We start from the raw sequence: 17,532 nt of genomic DNA, 5'->3' as shown, positions 1-17,532 counted from the left end.
AGGCAAATCCGTGAAGTGGAAACCTTTATTTTTTTTTGCAATTATTATCCAATTAAATACTCTATTATACATTGAAAAGAGAGAACAAACCATTTTACAGGCTCAATCATTTTTTTCACAATTAAAAGTACTGTACTTTAGAAACGTTTTTTTCAACAAATAACTTCTGTACTGTACTGTCAAATAATAATTTTAATGTGAACAGAAGGCTTCAAATTGTGGAGATTAGCACCGCCCACCGCCACCTTATCGCTGCCGCGAAACTTATCGCTGCTGTCGTCCTTATGTTTTTTTCTTCCTTCTTTATGGAACGAACGGAAGATTCATTCATTCCGTAATGCCGACCTACAGCCGCATAGTTTTTACCTTCCCTTAGTATGTCCAGAAGTTTAACTTTATTTGCGATAGATAGCATCTTCCGCTGCCTTTTGGGCCCTTTTGTCGGTCCAGAACGTTTTGTCAACATCATGGGTTTTAGAGAAACTCGAAATTGCGAGAGAATTTGCACGTACGTAATGTAAATCTGGCAAGCTGTTTTACGTACGTGCACATATTAAACTGCAACGTTATTGACGCACAGGTAGAGAAGAAGCGGAGTGACTTTTTAGCCAATCAGAACGCAGAACACGATGCAAATCCGTGAAGTGGCGAAACCATGAAAAGTAAACAGCGTTACAGCGAGGGATCACTGTACTGGGATCAATACCGAGACGGATTCGCACACACGGACCAGGACCTTCTGCATCCACCAAACAACCAGGAAAGACCAACCGGCAGAAGCAGCCCGCGGTAACGTCCACCTGAGCCTCAGGTCACGTGATCCAACAGGTTTCACTCCTTTGTTTATCTTTAACCATTCACATTCCAACTAAACGAACGACACCCCGATTAGCATAACGACCCCCTTACACCCAGTTTCCACCCGGCAGATCAACTCTTCCGTTTACACAACAAGCCTCCATAACTTGGACCCGCCCAAAACCCTGGCAGTTATATTCGGAAACTCCCCGCCGGTCATTAGAACCGAAGAATCCTCTCGGTTCAGGGAGGAAACGTCTTCGAGTGAAGAAATTCAAGTCCGGCTGTCACGACAAGAATTCACCATGACCCGGATGACTGAGAACCTGCACAGACATCTGAAACCAGCCCGGCGCGGCTTTAAACGGGGGGATTGCGGGGAAATCCCTGCGCCGAATTGAGCCGACCCGACACGGGGTCGCGCGTGATTGCCGTGATTTGCAAAAAAAATTCTTCGAGACGCCGTCCTGCCGGCGTCCTGGAGTCAGCTGCGACTTGGTTACAGTCAGTCCTGTTTCGCAATCAAGCGTTTCCTGTTCGTCACACCCCCCTAAGCTGACACGGCTAATCATTGTCAGCGCTCCGGCTCGCTTCTTGACTAACGCGATTCTAAATGACGGCAGATTGAGGGGATCGCCCGACGCCTACCTGGGACCGTCGGTGCCGTCGTAAGCTCCGACGGTGACGTTACGGAAAAGTTTCCTCTTGGCTTTCTCGCTCCGTGCCTCTGCAAGGGAAACGGAAAGCATTTTTCATCACGCCGTCCCCGCCTGTTGTACAAGTGAATAAAACACATTTGCACCCTTGTGCTCCGTATGCTAGCCACACATCTGCCAGTGAATGTCTGCGTATACTCCTCTGTCAGATGCAAAAAAAAAAAAAGTTATTTCATCGGCACGGCGGCTTCTGACAGCGTCCGACACAAACGAGGCGGCTAGCTTGAAATTTATTGTTTACGTTCGGTGTCGAGGTGAGAAGAAATGGAACGGAGGGACTGAGATAGGAAGCGGGAGTTGCAAAAAACAAGGACGAGCCTTGAAAAGGATTTTCGAAGGTGACCGTCGATGCACCATTCATTCCTTATCTGTGCCGCTTATCCTGCGCTCAGGGTCTCCCTTCCGGGAGGTGGCGTTCATCTTGGGTCGGAAGGATCACAATCATTCACTTTCTGGACAATTTAGGGTCGGGGTGTCAAACTCGTTTTGGTCCGGAGGCCACGTGTGACCGAATTTGATGTCAAGGGGGGCTGGACCAGCAAAATCACTACCTAGAAGTAACATTAAGTCCAATTTTCTCTTTGTTTTAGTTTTGAATTGATGAAAATGTTGTCAATGTGGGAATATTTACCACTAGAATTAATTAGGAAATGGATTAGTAGCATGTATAAGGGGAGGTATATTGTTTACAGGGCTATTCTGGTTAATTAGGTCCATTTTTTAATGTTACCTGTTTTTTTTCTGCTATTGTTTTTTTTCCTTTTCTTTTCTATAGAATTAAGATGGGTTTTCATCAATTTTTTTTTTTTTTTAAATTCTGAAGCAAAACATACATTGCAAAGCTATTTTTTTTCACTTTTTCCTTGCCGTTTTTTTTTATTTTTTTTTTTATCCCCACTGTATAAAACCCCCAGAGAAGAAACGCGCGAGCCGCACTAACACAAAGATTCGATGTCAGGCAGGGGGCCACAAAATATTGTTCCGAGGGCCACAATTGGCCCGCGAGTCTGAGACCCCAGATTTAGGATCTCCAGTGAACCTCCTGCTTGTGAGAGAAAACCGAAGAACTCGGAGACTTCGCACAGAGAGGCCCGCCGTGGGAATCCGACCCGGACCGGGCCTCTGACCACAGCGCTCAGAAATATGAGGAGCTCGTGCGCGATGATCCAGGGAGCGGGGAGAACACTTCTGCTACAGGATGACGCAGCGAGGAGAACGTCCATCCTTACACGTCAAACAATTCTGTGCTCGGAAGGGGAATCACATAGTTCAGCGGTGTGTTGGTGTAAGTCAGGGGTCGGCAACCTTAAATAAAATAAAATAAAATAAAATAGAATAAAATTAATGAAATAAAATTGAATAAAATTAAATTAAATCGAATTAAATAATAAAAGTATTTAATAAAATGTATTTTATTTCAGTTCATTTTTAAAATGTAATTCTAAATTTGATTATTATGGCAATATTGTAACATTTAAATAAAATGTGTTGAAATATTTTTGCCGCTCTTTCTGCACGTGCCGGTAAAAGAATGACGGCGCACAGAGGGAGGACGGCATTTTTGATCATTTAAGTTTGGCTTTATTTCATAAATACACGAAGGACTCAAATAGATATAGAGTATTTTGCTTAAAAGTAACCTTCAACCTTTTTTTTTCAGGAGTTCAACATGTCTTGTTGCATGCAGAAATGTAATTTTGTGTTGTCTGCAGTTGTTCACCGATTTAAAAAGATGCAACACATATTTTATTTATACATAGCATGGAGGCAAAAAAAATAAAATAACCGTGTTCATTCATTTTAAATTCCAAAAAGGTCCTGTGGCCTCCGAATGGGCCTCCAAAGGGCTCTTTGAGTGTTAAAGGTCGCCGACCCCTGACCCCTGACCCCTGGGTTCCTAGATGCCGTCGACGCTTTCCGGTTTCCTCGTGGGTCGAAGTGCGCTCCTGCGTGTTTGCGGCGGCACTCGGACCACCTCCGCGCCGAAGTTGTAATCATTGCAGAGGGTTGTATCTGAGCGATTATCGCGCCCGGGGTCCTACCTGATCGATTGTCTTTGCCGGCGGCGGCCACTTCTTCCACACAGTCAGAGGGGAACCAGCCGGTGCGACCTTTCACGGTTCCCTCCCAGAACCCCCCCTCTCCGACACTCAATACTGACACGGACAGACAGCCAGGAAAAAGGATGCCGAGTTCATTTGTCAGAAATTACATTTACACTTGTTTCAAGCCGTGCAGACCGTGCAGAAAACCGGAGCGGCGACATTTCGCCGGTAAGAGACGAGCATCCGGCGAGAATGAAATGCATTACTTTTTCATTTCTCTTGTTTACACCTCTTCCCTCCCCGGCGTGCACGTCTTTATTGCTCTCGATGTTTAGATTTTGATGTTTAATCCCCTTTTGTTTCAAACATTATTGCGGCCGAACTAGAAATATCCTCGTAATAAGCCAACCTTTCAAAAAAAAAAAAAAAAAACAGCACGGGCAACGCGTTGATATTTGATATTGATCTTGGATTGATTCGTTCAAGGACGCCGTTTTGCCGCTCGGCTTACCTTTAACTTTGTCTCCTTTGCTGAGGGTGAGCTCTCTGTCCCCGCTGGCGTTGTGGCCTCGGGTGGCCACGTAGACGCGACCCGGCACCGCGCTGTACATACGCTTCACCTGACCTCCACCGCCTCCCGCCGAGCTCGCGCTACACACACACACACACACACACACACACACACACACACAGAGGGGGAGCCGGTCTCTCACAAAACCATGAAATAGGTTTCACAACCGTACAAAAACATGTGACTCTGCAGATCCCATGGGCTGTCAGCGTGTTGGTGCGGCCGAGTCACAGTCCTTCCCGCTACGACGCGCCGTCGCCTTGTGTTATTCATCGAATTTTCGTTGACAGGCGTCCAATCCCGGACCGCTGCACGCTATGATGAAAAGTTCAACTCTTTTTTTTTTTTTTGTTTGTTTTTACCGTATTCCCCCCGTTTAGGATGACCCCGATGTGAATACAGGAACGCGGAGGCCCTCGTCTTGTCTACATGCGAGGAAGACAGCGGGAAATCCAGTAAAAACTAATCGAATCTTTTACGGACGCCGTTTCAGTCGGATGTTCTGGACGGGCGAACTCCAAACAGCCCGAGGCCCAGCGTGTGTTTGGCTATGTTTCTGATCAAAAATGTAAGATTTCACATCATTAATTCATGGCTTGATGAATGGGTGAGTCAGTGCGTAGAGGGGATTGTTTCGGAGCTGTTTCGATGGGCGCTCCAAGGCTTTGAGCACCGGAAGCCACTCGAATCCCAGGTTATTTATGAGCGGGTGCTAACTAGCCGCGGTAAACAAAAATCCGCAACCATATTTTTATTCCATTATCTATCTATACTCCCCACACTCTATTTAACCTTTCCCATACTATTATAAACACTTCTATGCAATGATTGAGAAACGCTCATGTCGTGAAACGGACGATGCGAGATGCAGAACGCGCGGGACGTGCAGAGAACGATGCTCCGGTTTGACGAGCCAATCAGAGGCAAGGATACAGAACACCTTGCTCTGATTGGTCGGTGGACCAGAAAAGGCAGATTTTACTAAAAAAAAAATTGAATGATATGTATATGTGTATGTATTTGAAAATGTAAAATATACGTATGCCACAAAAACTAATGGAGTTAAATCCATAATAAAAACTTCTCAAAGCAGTGACAACGCAAAAGGTGAAGCAGATGAGGGACTCCTGTACCACCATGGGAATCACACAAATTTGTCCAAAACTTTGCATGCCTTTTCAGTGCGTAAACTTTCGCTGCCTCGCTCTTGTTGGTGCAGACACACACACACACACGTGTCACACATCCGCATCAGGCCGGCTCTATGTTGTGTTGTGGGATAATATCTCCCGAAGCTCCTCACCCCTGTCTGCCTCGCGGCTGCCGGTGCCTCTCCTCCGTGTCGCTTTGACCTCCTCTCCCTCTGGAAGGCGATCGAGTGCGAGACCTGGGGCTGCTGGAGCTTCTCATGCCGATGGAGGCCCTCCTGTGGCCCTGTGGACGTCGGGGTCCCGCACAGACGGCGTTATTAGCGTAACCGACGGTCGAGACAAAAAAAAAAAAAAAACCCACGTCCGCAGTACCTGACCCGGGGCGGGATTGGCTGCCGCCTTGCCGGCCACGGCCAGAGGGTCGGAGTGGGTCATGGTGTTATCACTGTTAGCGCGCAGAAGAGGGTGGGATTGAAGCGAGGGGAGAGGCAAGGTGTGGGCGCTCTCTTTTCGCTGAGGAACATACTTTGGCGATTCCAAAAAGGGCACTAAGGACGGAGGTGCGAGTGTTGATGGCGGGGGGGTTTAAAGTGGCGTGGGGCGAGATGCGAGGGAGGGTCGTGGGGTTTGATGGAACGAGTTGAAATGGGGAGAGAAATAAGGGTTTTGTGTTTTGTTTTTTTTTTTATTTTTGAAGGGAAAGGATTGCAAAGTGTACAGAAAGGCGGGCGGCCGGAGCCGAGCGCGACGGGACGACGTACCCACGTCTGAATCTTTGTGGTTTTTGATGATTTCCCCGAGTTCAAAGTGGCCGGCCATGACGGCGAGCTGCGGGAAAACAGCAACCTTTTCATTTTCTCTCTTGCGAGCATAGCGACAAAAACAAAACCCGGCATTTTAGGGGATCCTACCTGGAAAGGCGTCTGACCGTGCTTGTTCTTCGCCTCCTTATTCGCCCCCCTGTACATCAGAACACGAACGCAGCTCTCCTGGCGGATCAGGAAGGACGGCGGACCGTTAACCGCTTTTTCTAAAAACCGTCGGCAAAAAACGGTTAAATTCCGCATCGGGGGGGTCGCTTTCTACTTGCCTTGTTATACAGGGCAGAGATATGAAGTGCAGTATTCCCTGAGGCGTTTTGCGAACCAATGTCCGCCCCGTAAAACAGGAGATGCTCCAAGTGCTGGGCGAAGCCGTTCTGACAAGCCTTTTCACGCCACGACAGGATCGGAGACGCATCGAGGAGAGCAGGATGATTGGGGTTCGGACACGAGAGTGAGGAAAGTGGGACAGAAAGACAGGAAAGAAAATAGAAAAAAACATTTCAATGTGTTTAGTGCCGTAATTACAGTTTCACAAAAACAGATCAGCGCCAATTACGCCTTTGCTTTGTAGGGAAACATTACAACAAAAGAGGTGATCGTGAAGGTTCCTCATATGTTTCTGCATATACGTATAAAATGAAGGGTGAGAGCAGCGAGCGCAGCTAAACCCAAACCAATTACCATGACAACCGTCTCGCAGGACGAAACCAAAGCGACGCGCCCGTTTCTATATAAAGAGGATGTCGTATGCAAATGTTTTTAAGCGTCCGAATTTGAAAAGGTTAAAGGAAAAGGTCGTGCCTGCTTTTCATTCATTCATTATCTAACGCCGCTTATCCCGCAATCAGGGCGCGGCAGGTCGGAGCCCATCGCGGGGGGGGGGGGGTCAGCGCCGGACCAATCACAGGGCCTCTTGTAGAGACGTGCAAACGTTCACTCGTTCATTCACACGACAAACAGAGATGCAAGCGTTCACTCGTCACATGGAGACTATTCACTCAGTCATTCACACATCTGGCCAATTTATGGAAACATTTTATGTAACTGTAACTTTCCTGATCTGTGGGAAACTATGCTCATTATCTGATTATCTGCCTCCTGTCTGCTTAAAATCCCCGTCTCACCGCGTGTTCTCTGTGCTCTCCTGCAGAATACCCTGCGCTCTGCATGACTTGTACCTTTTGAGGCCTCAAAATAAACACCCGAAGAACATTCTCACCATTTGTTATTCACCCACTTTTCTTAAAGAAGCCTCCGAAAAAATTCCACAAGTCCGGCAAACCTCCTGTTTTTGGACATGAGGAGGAACCCGGAGGCTCCACGCAGGAAGCCTTACGCCTTTACGCCGCGGCCCTTTATAGCACGAAAGTTGCGTTTGGAAAGGATGAAGATGAACAGTTGATAGGATGAAGGGTACCTTATGTATTTCTTCCATTCCAAACTCCTCTTCATCCCTGTGCTACGGAAAGAGGAGGAAGAGGGCAGCGTGTCGATGGGTAGATGCGGATCTTTACTGGATAAAAATGTGTATTCCGGCGCTACCGTACCTGGCGGGATTCGTCCCAGCCGTTCTCGTCCCTGATGCCGAGCCTGGCCCTGTAGTACAGCAGGGTTTCACAGCAGGAGGTGCTGCCACCTATCAGGACGGTGTGGAACAGCGGGGTCAGGCCGCAGCGGTCCTTGTAGTTCGGCGACGCTCCCAGCGACAGGAGAGCCTGGAAAACCGGGACAGAGACACGATTTGCACGACCTCCACCCGGATGGAAAAGGGTCCGAGTGTCAAATATATAGAAATGTGTCGTCGCCGTGACTGATCGTTTTTCAAGCTTCGAGCGTAAACAGTGAGCAGGGCCGTCGGTTCCAGCCGCAGCCGGTGCAGATTCACGCCGCTCTGTGCAAATGAATCGCAGATGCCCAGCGTGCAGCCAATCACGGGCGGGCGTTCCTGGCCCGGCGCCGCTGATGCGCTCTGCCAAAAATGTATGTATATTTTCAAGCCTTTTTCACTCGGTCTGCGGGGTTCGGCGGAAAACTCACGCAGCCACGACTCGTAAAAACGAGCCACATCAATAAATAGTTCTCCCACAGGTCATCGTATTGGGGGATTTTCCTTCCTGCTGTCCCCTCTCTTATATAACAGCTTCATTCGCCAATGGAATATCCCGCAAATGAGTTGATGTCAGCTGGCTACCTCCAGCTAGCAGCGGGTCAGCGAGTGGCTGCGCGTCTTTAAGCGTTCGTCATAGAAATCTCGCTTCTTTTGTCGGAGAATCTGCATCTCCGGCGGGAGGAGAAGGCGTCGTTTTCGGAGTCCAGCGGCCCCCGGAGGGAATGGCTGCCACTCGTTGGACCGTTGCTGTCGTGGTTGCCGGAGTAACCGCATTAATCGTTCGCGCCGTCGTCTCCACCGCGAGCCGGGCTCGGTTTGGAGGACGGCGAAACCCACCTGCGGGTTTCTATGGTAATTCATGCGGCGTTTGAGAAAAGGATACGAAGAAGCGGCCGCTGTTGTGATTATGGATTTTCATTTTAAAAACACCTCTGCTCATGAATCCCCCCCCCCCCCTCCTCGGATCCGCGTGAATTCCCGACTTCACATCCGGCCTCGACTACGCGATCTGGTACTTGGTTTGCAGTTTGCGGCCAGGCCGTCCTCCTCCTCCTCCTCCTCCTCCTCCTCTCTTCGAAGCACGTAGGAGAGCCAGGGCTTTCACGTGTAATTGCACCGGCATTAATGAGTCACAGCCTGGGAAAGTCACCGATGCCACTGACATTGTTTTATAAATACACGGCAGGAGCAGCTTTGTGTGATATTTCTACATTCCCATCTCCGTCCCGTACCGGACAGCCTCCTTCGCTCACGTCGGTATTTCATTTCTCCACACCGAAATACGGAAAATAATGAAAACATGGACAGCAACGATGACCAAAAGACAGGACGGCAGAGCTGGAGGTCGCCGATCAGGAATGAGTCCGTCCATGTTGGATGTTTTGGAGAGAAGGTCAGAGACGGTCAGAGAGGGAGAGTGAATATATCGGTAGACGGATGCAGAGGATATGAAGGTGGTGTGAGAGAGGAGGATCCAGCGAACGGGGTCGGATGGAGAAGGTGGCGACCCCAAATGAGAAGAAAAAGTAGAATATGACACTTATTTTAGACGCTTTTTTTGCCGCATTTCTTCCTCTTAGGACGCCCGAGTGTCGCTGCATCCCGGTAGGCGGCGTCTCACCAGCAGCCCCACGTGATTGTGAACCCTGACGGCCTTGTGCACCGGCGTCAGGCCGTCCCTGCTCCGGAAGTCCAGGTGAGCTCCTCCCTGAACCAGAGCCCTGACGCCCTCCGCCGCCAGGCCCGACTGCGCCGCCACAGAGAGGGGGGTCTCTGGTCGGGCGGGAACGGAAAGGCAAAGAGGTGAGTCAGAGCCTCATTACGGGCCGCCGTCGCCGGGGGTTACTCGTAAAAAAAAAAACGACTCACCTCCGCTGTCGGGGTCATGGAAATTAGGATCGAGGCCTTTGTCGAGGACTTTAACCAGCTTTTCTATCGCGCCGGTCTGAATGTAATCCATGAACTTCTTCAGACTGGCCTGAGGAGGAGGAGGAAGGGGAGGACGTCAGCCGGGAGACCAGGATATTTCCCATCACGGACGAGAGGACGAGTACCTTCGTGCTGAGTTTGGCGAGGGACTTCTCATCCAGATTGGTCTGCTTGTAAACCCTGGTTTTGTATCTGAACTGAGGAGCAAAAACAGGAAGGAGAGATATTCAAAGTACAGCTTTGCTTATTCTGGATGCCGTGTTTAAAAAAAAAAAAAAGGAGAAAAGAAAGCACGGGAGGGCGTCTCTGCGGCGCTTTTACAACGTGCATCGTGGGTTTTACAGGAAGTTTGGACGGGAAAATGTCATGTTTACGGTGACGCAGCTTTAAAACTATGACAAATGTTTACCTGAACCGCAGCGAGACCGTCTCTCTCAACAGAAACCGCTGTTTTTCCAAAGCGCCGCCCCCCCCTCCTGTGTTTTAAAGTTTCCGGGACATTTTGATTGAGGTTTCTCTGTGTGTGATGGTGTGAATAAGGGCTTAAAAAGACAATCAAAAAGACTTTAAATATTAATACAATCCCCGACACGAACTGCAGAAGACTTTCCTGGATGTTTCATTGTTTGTGTTTCTCACAGTTTCCACGTGTTTTCCAGGAAGAGAGTCAAACCTGACCGCGCGGGGAAGAACAAGAAATGCTCCGAGCATTTCTACATTAATATGTAATATTGATTTTTTTTCCCCTCCCAGATACGTCATATAAAGAATTAACTATTTAAGAGGCGACTGTTTTCCCAGCGTGTATTTGACTTACGGGTTTGGCTGCAGAGCTCACCGCTAACTCTAACACACACCTGAATGACCCGGTGTGTGTTAGTGTCCGCTGACCGGCCGGTGTCTGAAAAGTCTCATCGACCAGAGGTGCGTCTGGGAAAGATTTATTAGCACGCGGCGTACTAGCCGAGGTCACACGGCGAGCAGACGGACGCTGAGTAAACACAGGATACCCTTCCTGCCCCACCCAGCGCTGCAAAAGCTGCACCTGCATCTCCACCAGAGGGCGCTGCCAGATAATTGTATCCCAGCAGGGAAAGTCCACCTCACCTCCCGACCGTCTTCCCAAACCCGGGGAGGAATTAAAGGAACGCACACGGAAAATGACGGCCGTTTTCAACGGTTACGCAACTTATCGGAAATCGGATGTGCGACTTTTAGGTTGTTTAAAGGTGAACGTTACGTTGACTGCGCTCGGTGAGTCCTGTTCCGTACCTCCAGGTAAGGCACCCCTTTCTCAAAGGACTGCGAGTAGTCCCGCAGGGCCCTTTCCTCCTCCAGGAACTTGGCGTCCCGCCCGTCACCGGCCGGCTGGAACAGGCCGTAGTTGTAGGCGTCCCACAGGGACTCGCCGAGGGAGCCCACGATCTGCTGCTTGGCGCTCCACACCGTGCAGTCCTGGTCGAACTGGAGGCACCTCTGATGGAAAAGGCAGAGGGTCAGGCTAGAAATACATATTTAAACGAGATAGACGAAACGGCGTGGCAGTCGGAGGCGGCCTGGATTGTAAAAAAAAAAAAAAAAAAGGTGTTTGACAGTGAGCGCCCGCTACTGGGTTCGCGCATCTGCCGCCCGGTCAGGAATGGGTGCTGGATCCAAAAAAAAAAAGTTCGCACATCAAAAAATGCTCCAAAAATACAAAATACTTGCACGCATGACGTTTCATGCAAAAAACTATTAGTTGACTTATTAAGTAGACTTAATGTGTCTAAGTCTGAGCCAGATACTGGTCCTGTCTACCAAGCATGTCCTACAACTGCTGGATCAGATGGAGATCTAGAGAATATAAGGCCATTTAAACAGATTTAAATCCTTTATCCGTGCAGATCGGACAGGAACCCGGCGGCGTGTCGCCCACCGCATCACACCCTCCCCCAAAGAAGATGGGATCCACTTTCTCCCATGACGCCAAGGTCTAATCCTGATGTTCGGCATGTACATTTCTATCCAGGTGTTTGAATCAGCCCAAACTCCTCGTCGCGCACCGGGAAAATGACATTCCACCGTCTTCTCCGGTGAGAACCCGCGGAACACGGACCGCTATAAATGCAGACGATGTCGATTTTCACAGAAAATGGGATTTCTGCCTCAAGCACTTCTGCTCTCTTAAAATGTTGATATGACACAGAACTGAATGTATTCAGCGATTACTTTTGCACCATGTGTGGCAAAGCGAGCACTGGAGTAAGGTGGTATCTTATGAATAATGGTAGGTTATTAGCCGTTTTATTGCCTAATGCTAGTTTTTGGATGATGAACAGAGACGTTCAAGGAGGAGGTGGGACTCCATCTGGGATCAGCTCTGACGGACGCTGGATTTGGAGGTCTAGAGGAAGACCAAAAGATTTATGGACATAGAGAGAGAGGATATGAAGTTAGTCGGCGTGAGATGGAGAAGTTGATTCACTGTGTCGACGCCTGAAGGGAAAAGCTGAGAGGAAAAGAAGAAGGTGCTAGATTTTGGGTGAAAAACAGGTGAGAGATGTTCGGGCGGGTAAAAGTCAGTCTGAGATGGTTCGCGCATTTCCACAGGAGGCCTGGAGGAAGACCAGAGAGGAGATTTATGGACGGAGTGAAAGAGGACGGGAAGTTAGTGATTGTGCGAAGGGAAGATGCAGAGGAGCGGGTTAGATGGAGGCAGGTGATTGGCTGCGACGACCCCCGCAGGGAGCGGCGGGAAGGAGAAACTTAGTGCGCAGAATAAGAACGAAATCGCATATAAATCCTCGACCGCGCAATTAAAACGGTCCGACTGTGCGTCTCCGTTCTGTTCGATGTGCGGTCCTGAGGCAAGACCCGACATGAAGAAGCGAAACACATCCGGAATGGACTTCCGCGACCTCGGCCTGCACGGTTCGCGCAAAAAAAAAAAAAAAATCCTCATTTCTACGCTGAGAAAAGCCCTTGGCGACACATCGGACGTATCGCGCTCCGCTAGATTTTACGGCGAACGGCGTGTCGCCCTTTTCTTCGCACCGTTTCCTTCCCTGCTTCTAATTTCGTTCCGGGCGGCAGCGCAGAGGTGACCGTGAGCGAGGGCCGGCGCCGCCGCCGGGGCCGAGAGGTCCGGGGGAGACGCGTCGCGTCCCGGCTATTGTTTCATTTCACGGAGCTGTAAGTAAAAATGCACAGCGCAGCAGTTTTCCACGTCCTCCGCCCCCCCGACGAGCCCACAGCTCCCCGCCGCCCCACAAGGCTGCTCTGTTTGATAGTGTAACCAACTCTATTGGCATGGCAACCGGTTCATTAGAGGAGCCGGGCGCCGGTTGCCGTAGCAATATCTCAGCGGTCCCTGGGAGGTAAGCCACATGATGAGGATGTGAGTGTATACATGCATGTAAGTGAGTTGTAAAGTATGTCTGCGTGTTCTTGTGGGAACGCAACGATAAAGTGTGTGTGTGTGAAAGAGGGAGACCGAGCGAGTGCGGTGCGTTTCAGTAACACTCGCAAACATTTACAGTGCAGTTTTATGGTTTAATGAAACGCACCGAGGTCCCCTTTGAGTATTTATCTCTACGCTCGCACTTCCTTCTGCTAATAATCACTCTCTCTCTGTATCTGCGTCCCGGCGTGGACATATTTTAGCCCCGAGGTCTCAGCAGCCGAGCGATGACTGGAGGAGACGTCTCACACGTATCACTCGCTCCCCCACAAACTCATTAAAACCAACCGGACAATTACCAATTACTGTTACATTAAGGACGGATTGGCTGATGCGTTGGAGGGGGACTGGTCTGCTTAGGTGTGTGTGTGTGTGTGTGTGTGTGTTTGTAAAACACACACGGCTGACAGAAGTGTGAATTAGAGTCGACCTTGTTTTTTTTTTAAGCCTAACATGTCTCCGTCTGAGCCTCAGGTACATGCCGGCAGCAGAGTTGACGACGTCGAAGCTCGCTATTTTCCTTCCCGAAATGCAAAATACGAGGTGGGATCGGACGAACGGGTGAAATATTTGGTAGAAGTAAAATAAAAAAAAAAAAAACCACTCACTGAAATACACATCTAATATCACGCAAACAAGACAAAAGTAAATGCTTAAAAACAATCATTTAGCTAGCTTTCATAGCGTTTCAGCTCCATTACCGATTTCGAAAAAACCTGTCGGTGGCGTTGGAGCCGCTTCTCCGAGGCAGTAATACCAGGGAGGCTTGAACTACTTCCTCATTTGGAAAGACCTCCAGTCAGTGGCCTGTTTGCGGAGCAGGTTTTATTACTTTCTCATTTTCAACTTTTAATTGTCTGCTTTGACTTTTGCATTTGCACTAATGAATTTCCTCAAAAAGTCGAAACGGGCAGGAGCCTCTTCGGTGACGCCATGTTCTGTTTTTCGACGAGTCTTTCGAAGTCGTGGCGGAAACTCGGGGTGTAGTTAAAAAAAAAAAAACAACAACGACAAAAAAACAGAAGATGTGCGTGTTTAAGAAAACTATGCACCTACTGTTTGTTTGATGTCTGGAATTCCGATGCGGAAAACCATCATGGTCAGGAAGGAGTCCTCCAGCGGAGCCATGGCGGTCATGCTGCGCTCCATGAGAGCTCGTCTTTTCTGCAGCGCGTTGAGGCCCGTCTGATGGCTCTGCTGACCGACCACGATGAGCGGATGCTGCTGCTGCTGCTGCTGCTGCTGCTTATTGGCCGGGTGATGATGCGGCGGCGCCGGGCCGCGGGCGCCCGGGTTCCCCGGCCTGGACGTCCGGTCCGCTCTCTGCCTGCCGACCACGACGGCCGCCGGTTTCACCGCATCGCCGCCTTTCCCTTCCCAGGTTTGTCGACCTCCCGTCATTTCCTCGCACCCCAGACCCTCTAACTCTCCATTCTCGCCGTCGCGTCCGCCTTCCTCTTCTCTGTTTTCTCTCCCCTGCTCCTCTTCCTCCTCCTCATCCTCCCCATCCTTGTCATCCTGGCCGGGATAAAAGCGTTCGTTATTTCCCAGCATCCCTTCGTCGCTGCAGAGAGGGCTGAGTGACATAGCTGTCATGGAGACAAAACATGGCTATCCCATGAGACTGGCTTCATCCTTAGAAACATGCTGTGGGAAACAGGCAGAGAGACGAATCAATCTTCGGTCATTTCGTCCGTAACAGTTCACAGATGAGGTGAAACCAAATAAAAAAAAAAAAAAGGACGCTCGCGACGGCGGAAACGGGCCGACGGTGATGTCGAGCGCAGAGCTGCTCCGCGTTTCCCATTTAGGGAATGCTTTGGAGAATAGCAGGCCGATGATGTACGGGGCTAAATATAAAACTGCGAATTTGCATCGCAGGTTCTTTGCAGGGGAGAGACGGATATGAATTTTGCTTGAAACCGGGGCGTCGGCGTGACCCCCGAAACCCTCGAACAAACAAAGATCCTCAAGGCGACTCGTCATTTTAACTCGGCTAACTGACCAGGAGGATTTTACATCGAGCGCTGACTTCAGTGTTCGGTCTGTAAAGAAGGGAGAAGGAGGCAGAACCAGGGACAGAGCCATTATCAGGCACAGCAAGCCACACACACACACACACACACACACACACACACGGATGATGTTGGGTAAGGCATCATCTAGATGAAGGAGTGCAATAAAATCCAGTGGGTTCTTAAATTGTTGCACATCTATCAGCTTTTTAAAAGGACCGATTATTTGATCAGGTTTAATTGGCTGTGTTTTTTATTTTGCTTTTCGCCGTGTTGTCGTCAGAACTCGCGGCGCGTGACCGATCCCGGGGTCTGCAGTCTGAAGGTTGTTGTTGTTGGTTGGTCGGTTTTGAGACTGTTTCCACGTAACGGGGGGGGGGAAACGATGCGCCGCAAACTTTTTTTTCGGAGACGAAGAAAATGGAAATGCAACAAAAACCCCAAAAATTCAAAGACTCTTGGATGAAGGACCTCAGAGTGATAAAGTGGACGTCTAAACTTCTACAGACGGAACCGCGAATCGAAACTTAAAATAATGGTATTTATTCTAAATTGTCTTTCCCGCGGAGTAAGACGTTTGCAGATGACATCGTGATTTATATTGCGAGCGGGAGGACAATCTAGAGGGGTGGAGGTTTGACCTGGGAAGGAGAGGGATGAAGGTCTGTGGATGAGAAGCTACGGGGACTGGAGATGAAGACAGTGGAGCGCTTCAAGTCCAGAACAATGGAGAGCGAGGAGAAGGAACGGGTGCAAACAGGTTGGAACGGGTGGAAAAGAGGGTATGAACCAGAACGTGAGGAAGGTGGAGAAGACTGAGTCCTCCTCGGGAGTGAGGAGGACGGAGAACTTCGGGAATACATGTTAGATGTTCTGGAGATGATGGAGGTTGGAGGACGACCGGAGAGACGGATGGATGGATGGAGGGAAAGAGGACATGAAGTTAGTTGGTGCGAAAGAAGATGATTCAGGGTCGGATGGAGGCAGATGATTGGCTGTGGAGACCCCAGAAGGAAGCATCCCAAAGGAGGAGAAGATTCCAGGTTAGTTCACCAGTAGAAATGAACTAAAAACAGACAAACCCGAAAGAAAATCGGAATTAACACCTTTCGGTTTTGCGTCTCAATGTTCTTCCTTTGCGCTTCAGATTTGCCTCCGGCGGCATCTCCCCTCCTCTGGTCGGCGGCTTGATGTTTAGGATGACACGGAACCGCCGGCAAACCCGCAGCCGCTCGAGAAGCCGCTCGGTTATTAATAACGCGATGACGGAAATACGGTGCTAATGGCGGCTTAAAGGGGCAGTAAGTGATTTATGTCTTTTGACATCTGTCCTCTGCCGGCCAGCGAGGACACGCCACCTGTCTGGCGCGGCCAGCAGCCGTCTGTAATTGATGTCAGCGGTGATGCGGATCCAAGAGCAGCGTTTTCTCAGCCGAATGATTTATCGGATTTATTATTCTCTTATTATATCTGTATTTGGCGGAACGGCGGAGCAGGGGGACGAGCACGGAGGTCTCGGGTTCGTTTCCGGAGTCTCGTCGCTCGTTACGATGGCCCCTTAAGACACGAATCACTTTCTATACGAATTTTTTAAGACACGAAGCGCGATTGGAGCTTATTTTATCCTTGAAATACTGTAATCTCCGGACTATTGAGCGCACCTCAATATAAGACGCACCGGCTAGCCGATGGCTATCTCGGGCTTCCTCCTGCGCGCTAAAACCGTTAAAGTTCGTCGGCGTCGGAGTTGAACGGACTCAGAATTTCCCGGTCATTTCATCGGTCTGATGTGACGAGGATAAATGTTTTAGCGGCGTGAAGCTGGTTAGCGTCCCCCACCCAAAAAAAGTCCATATATTAGCCGCGTCGTTGTTTACGTGAAAAAAGTCGCAGCTTATCGTCTTGAAATCACAGTACTAAAAAAAATCACAATCCTAATACGAGAGCGAGAAAATCAAATTTCGAAATTTTCCAACTCGAATACGCTTCACGACGCCGCAGCATCTTCTGAAAACATGGCTGCGCTAAGTCATCACTGGCGCTAAGTCATCACGAGAGTGCCAGAAAAAGATGCTTTCTATGGAAATGAAGCACAAAATAATAGCGAAGCACGAACCGATTTCACACGTAAAGATATCGTAATTTCCGGACTATTGAGCGCACATCAATATAAGCCGCACCAGCTCGCCCAGGGGTCGGCAACCCGGCTTTCTCATCCTTACGCTGGGAAAATAAATAACTAGTATTTAATTGAAGTGTATTCTATTTGTGTTACTTCCTTTTTTTAATTTCAATTCTAAATTGGAAAATTATTGTGATCTTGAAATATTAAAATAAAATTATATTTTTTATTTTTTGACGCTCAAAATAAACGTCATACTCGCGGGAGCCAGTATACCCGCCAGTATAGCCCTAATTTGCAGAAGCTGTGTGCA

At 49.2% G+C, this 17,532-nt stretch overlaps 1 protein-coding gene across 1 annotated transcript in view; it reads right to left on the bottom strand.

Moving 5' to 3' along the window:
• The window catches only part of LOC147214913 (SH3 and multiple ankyrin repeat domains protein 1-like), a 29,608-nt gene extending 14,930 nt beyond the window's left edge, over positions 1-14,678 (bottom strand). Inside the window, 15 exon segments of the mRNA XM_086140474.1 lie at positions 1,447-1,525; positions 3,557-3,670; positions 4,071-4,210; positions 5,434-5,564; positions 5,654-5,829; positions 6,043-6,109; positions 6,193-6,270; positions 6,372-6,488; positions 7,523-7,564; positions 7,653-7,820; positions 9,336-9,487; positions 9,584-9,692; positions 9,769-9,840; positions 10,916-11,119; positions 14,139-14,678. Coding sequence (XP_085996600.1) covers positions 1,447-1,525; positions 3,557-3,670; positions 4,071-4,210; positions 5,434-5,564; positions 5,654-5,829; positions 6,043-6,109; positions 6,193-6,270; positions 6,372-6,488; positions 7,523-7,564; positions 7,653-7,820; positions 9,336-9,487; positions 9,584-9,692; positions 9,769-9,840; positions 10,916-11,119; positions 14,139-14,678 — 2,189 coding nt within the window.
• Between the last annotated feature and the right edge of the window lie 2,854 nt (positions 14,679-17,532).

Source organism: Fistularia commersonii, chromosome 33 (assembly GCF_037954325.1).
Source record: "Fistularia commersonii isolate RoL2024-O1a breed Wild chromosome 33, RoL_Fcom_v1.0, whole genome shotgun sequence".
Lineage (NCBI taxonomy): Eukaryota > Metazoa > Chordata > Actinopteri > Syngnathiformes > Fistulariidae > Fistularia > Fistularia commersonii.
The sequence above is the reverse complement of the archived record's forward strand: the minus strand, read 5'-3'. Positions and strand labels throughout refer to the sequence as shown.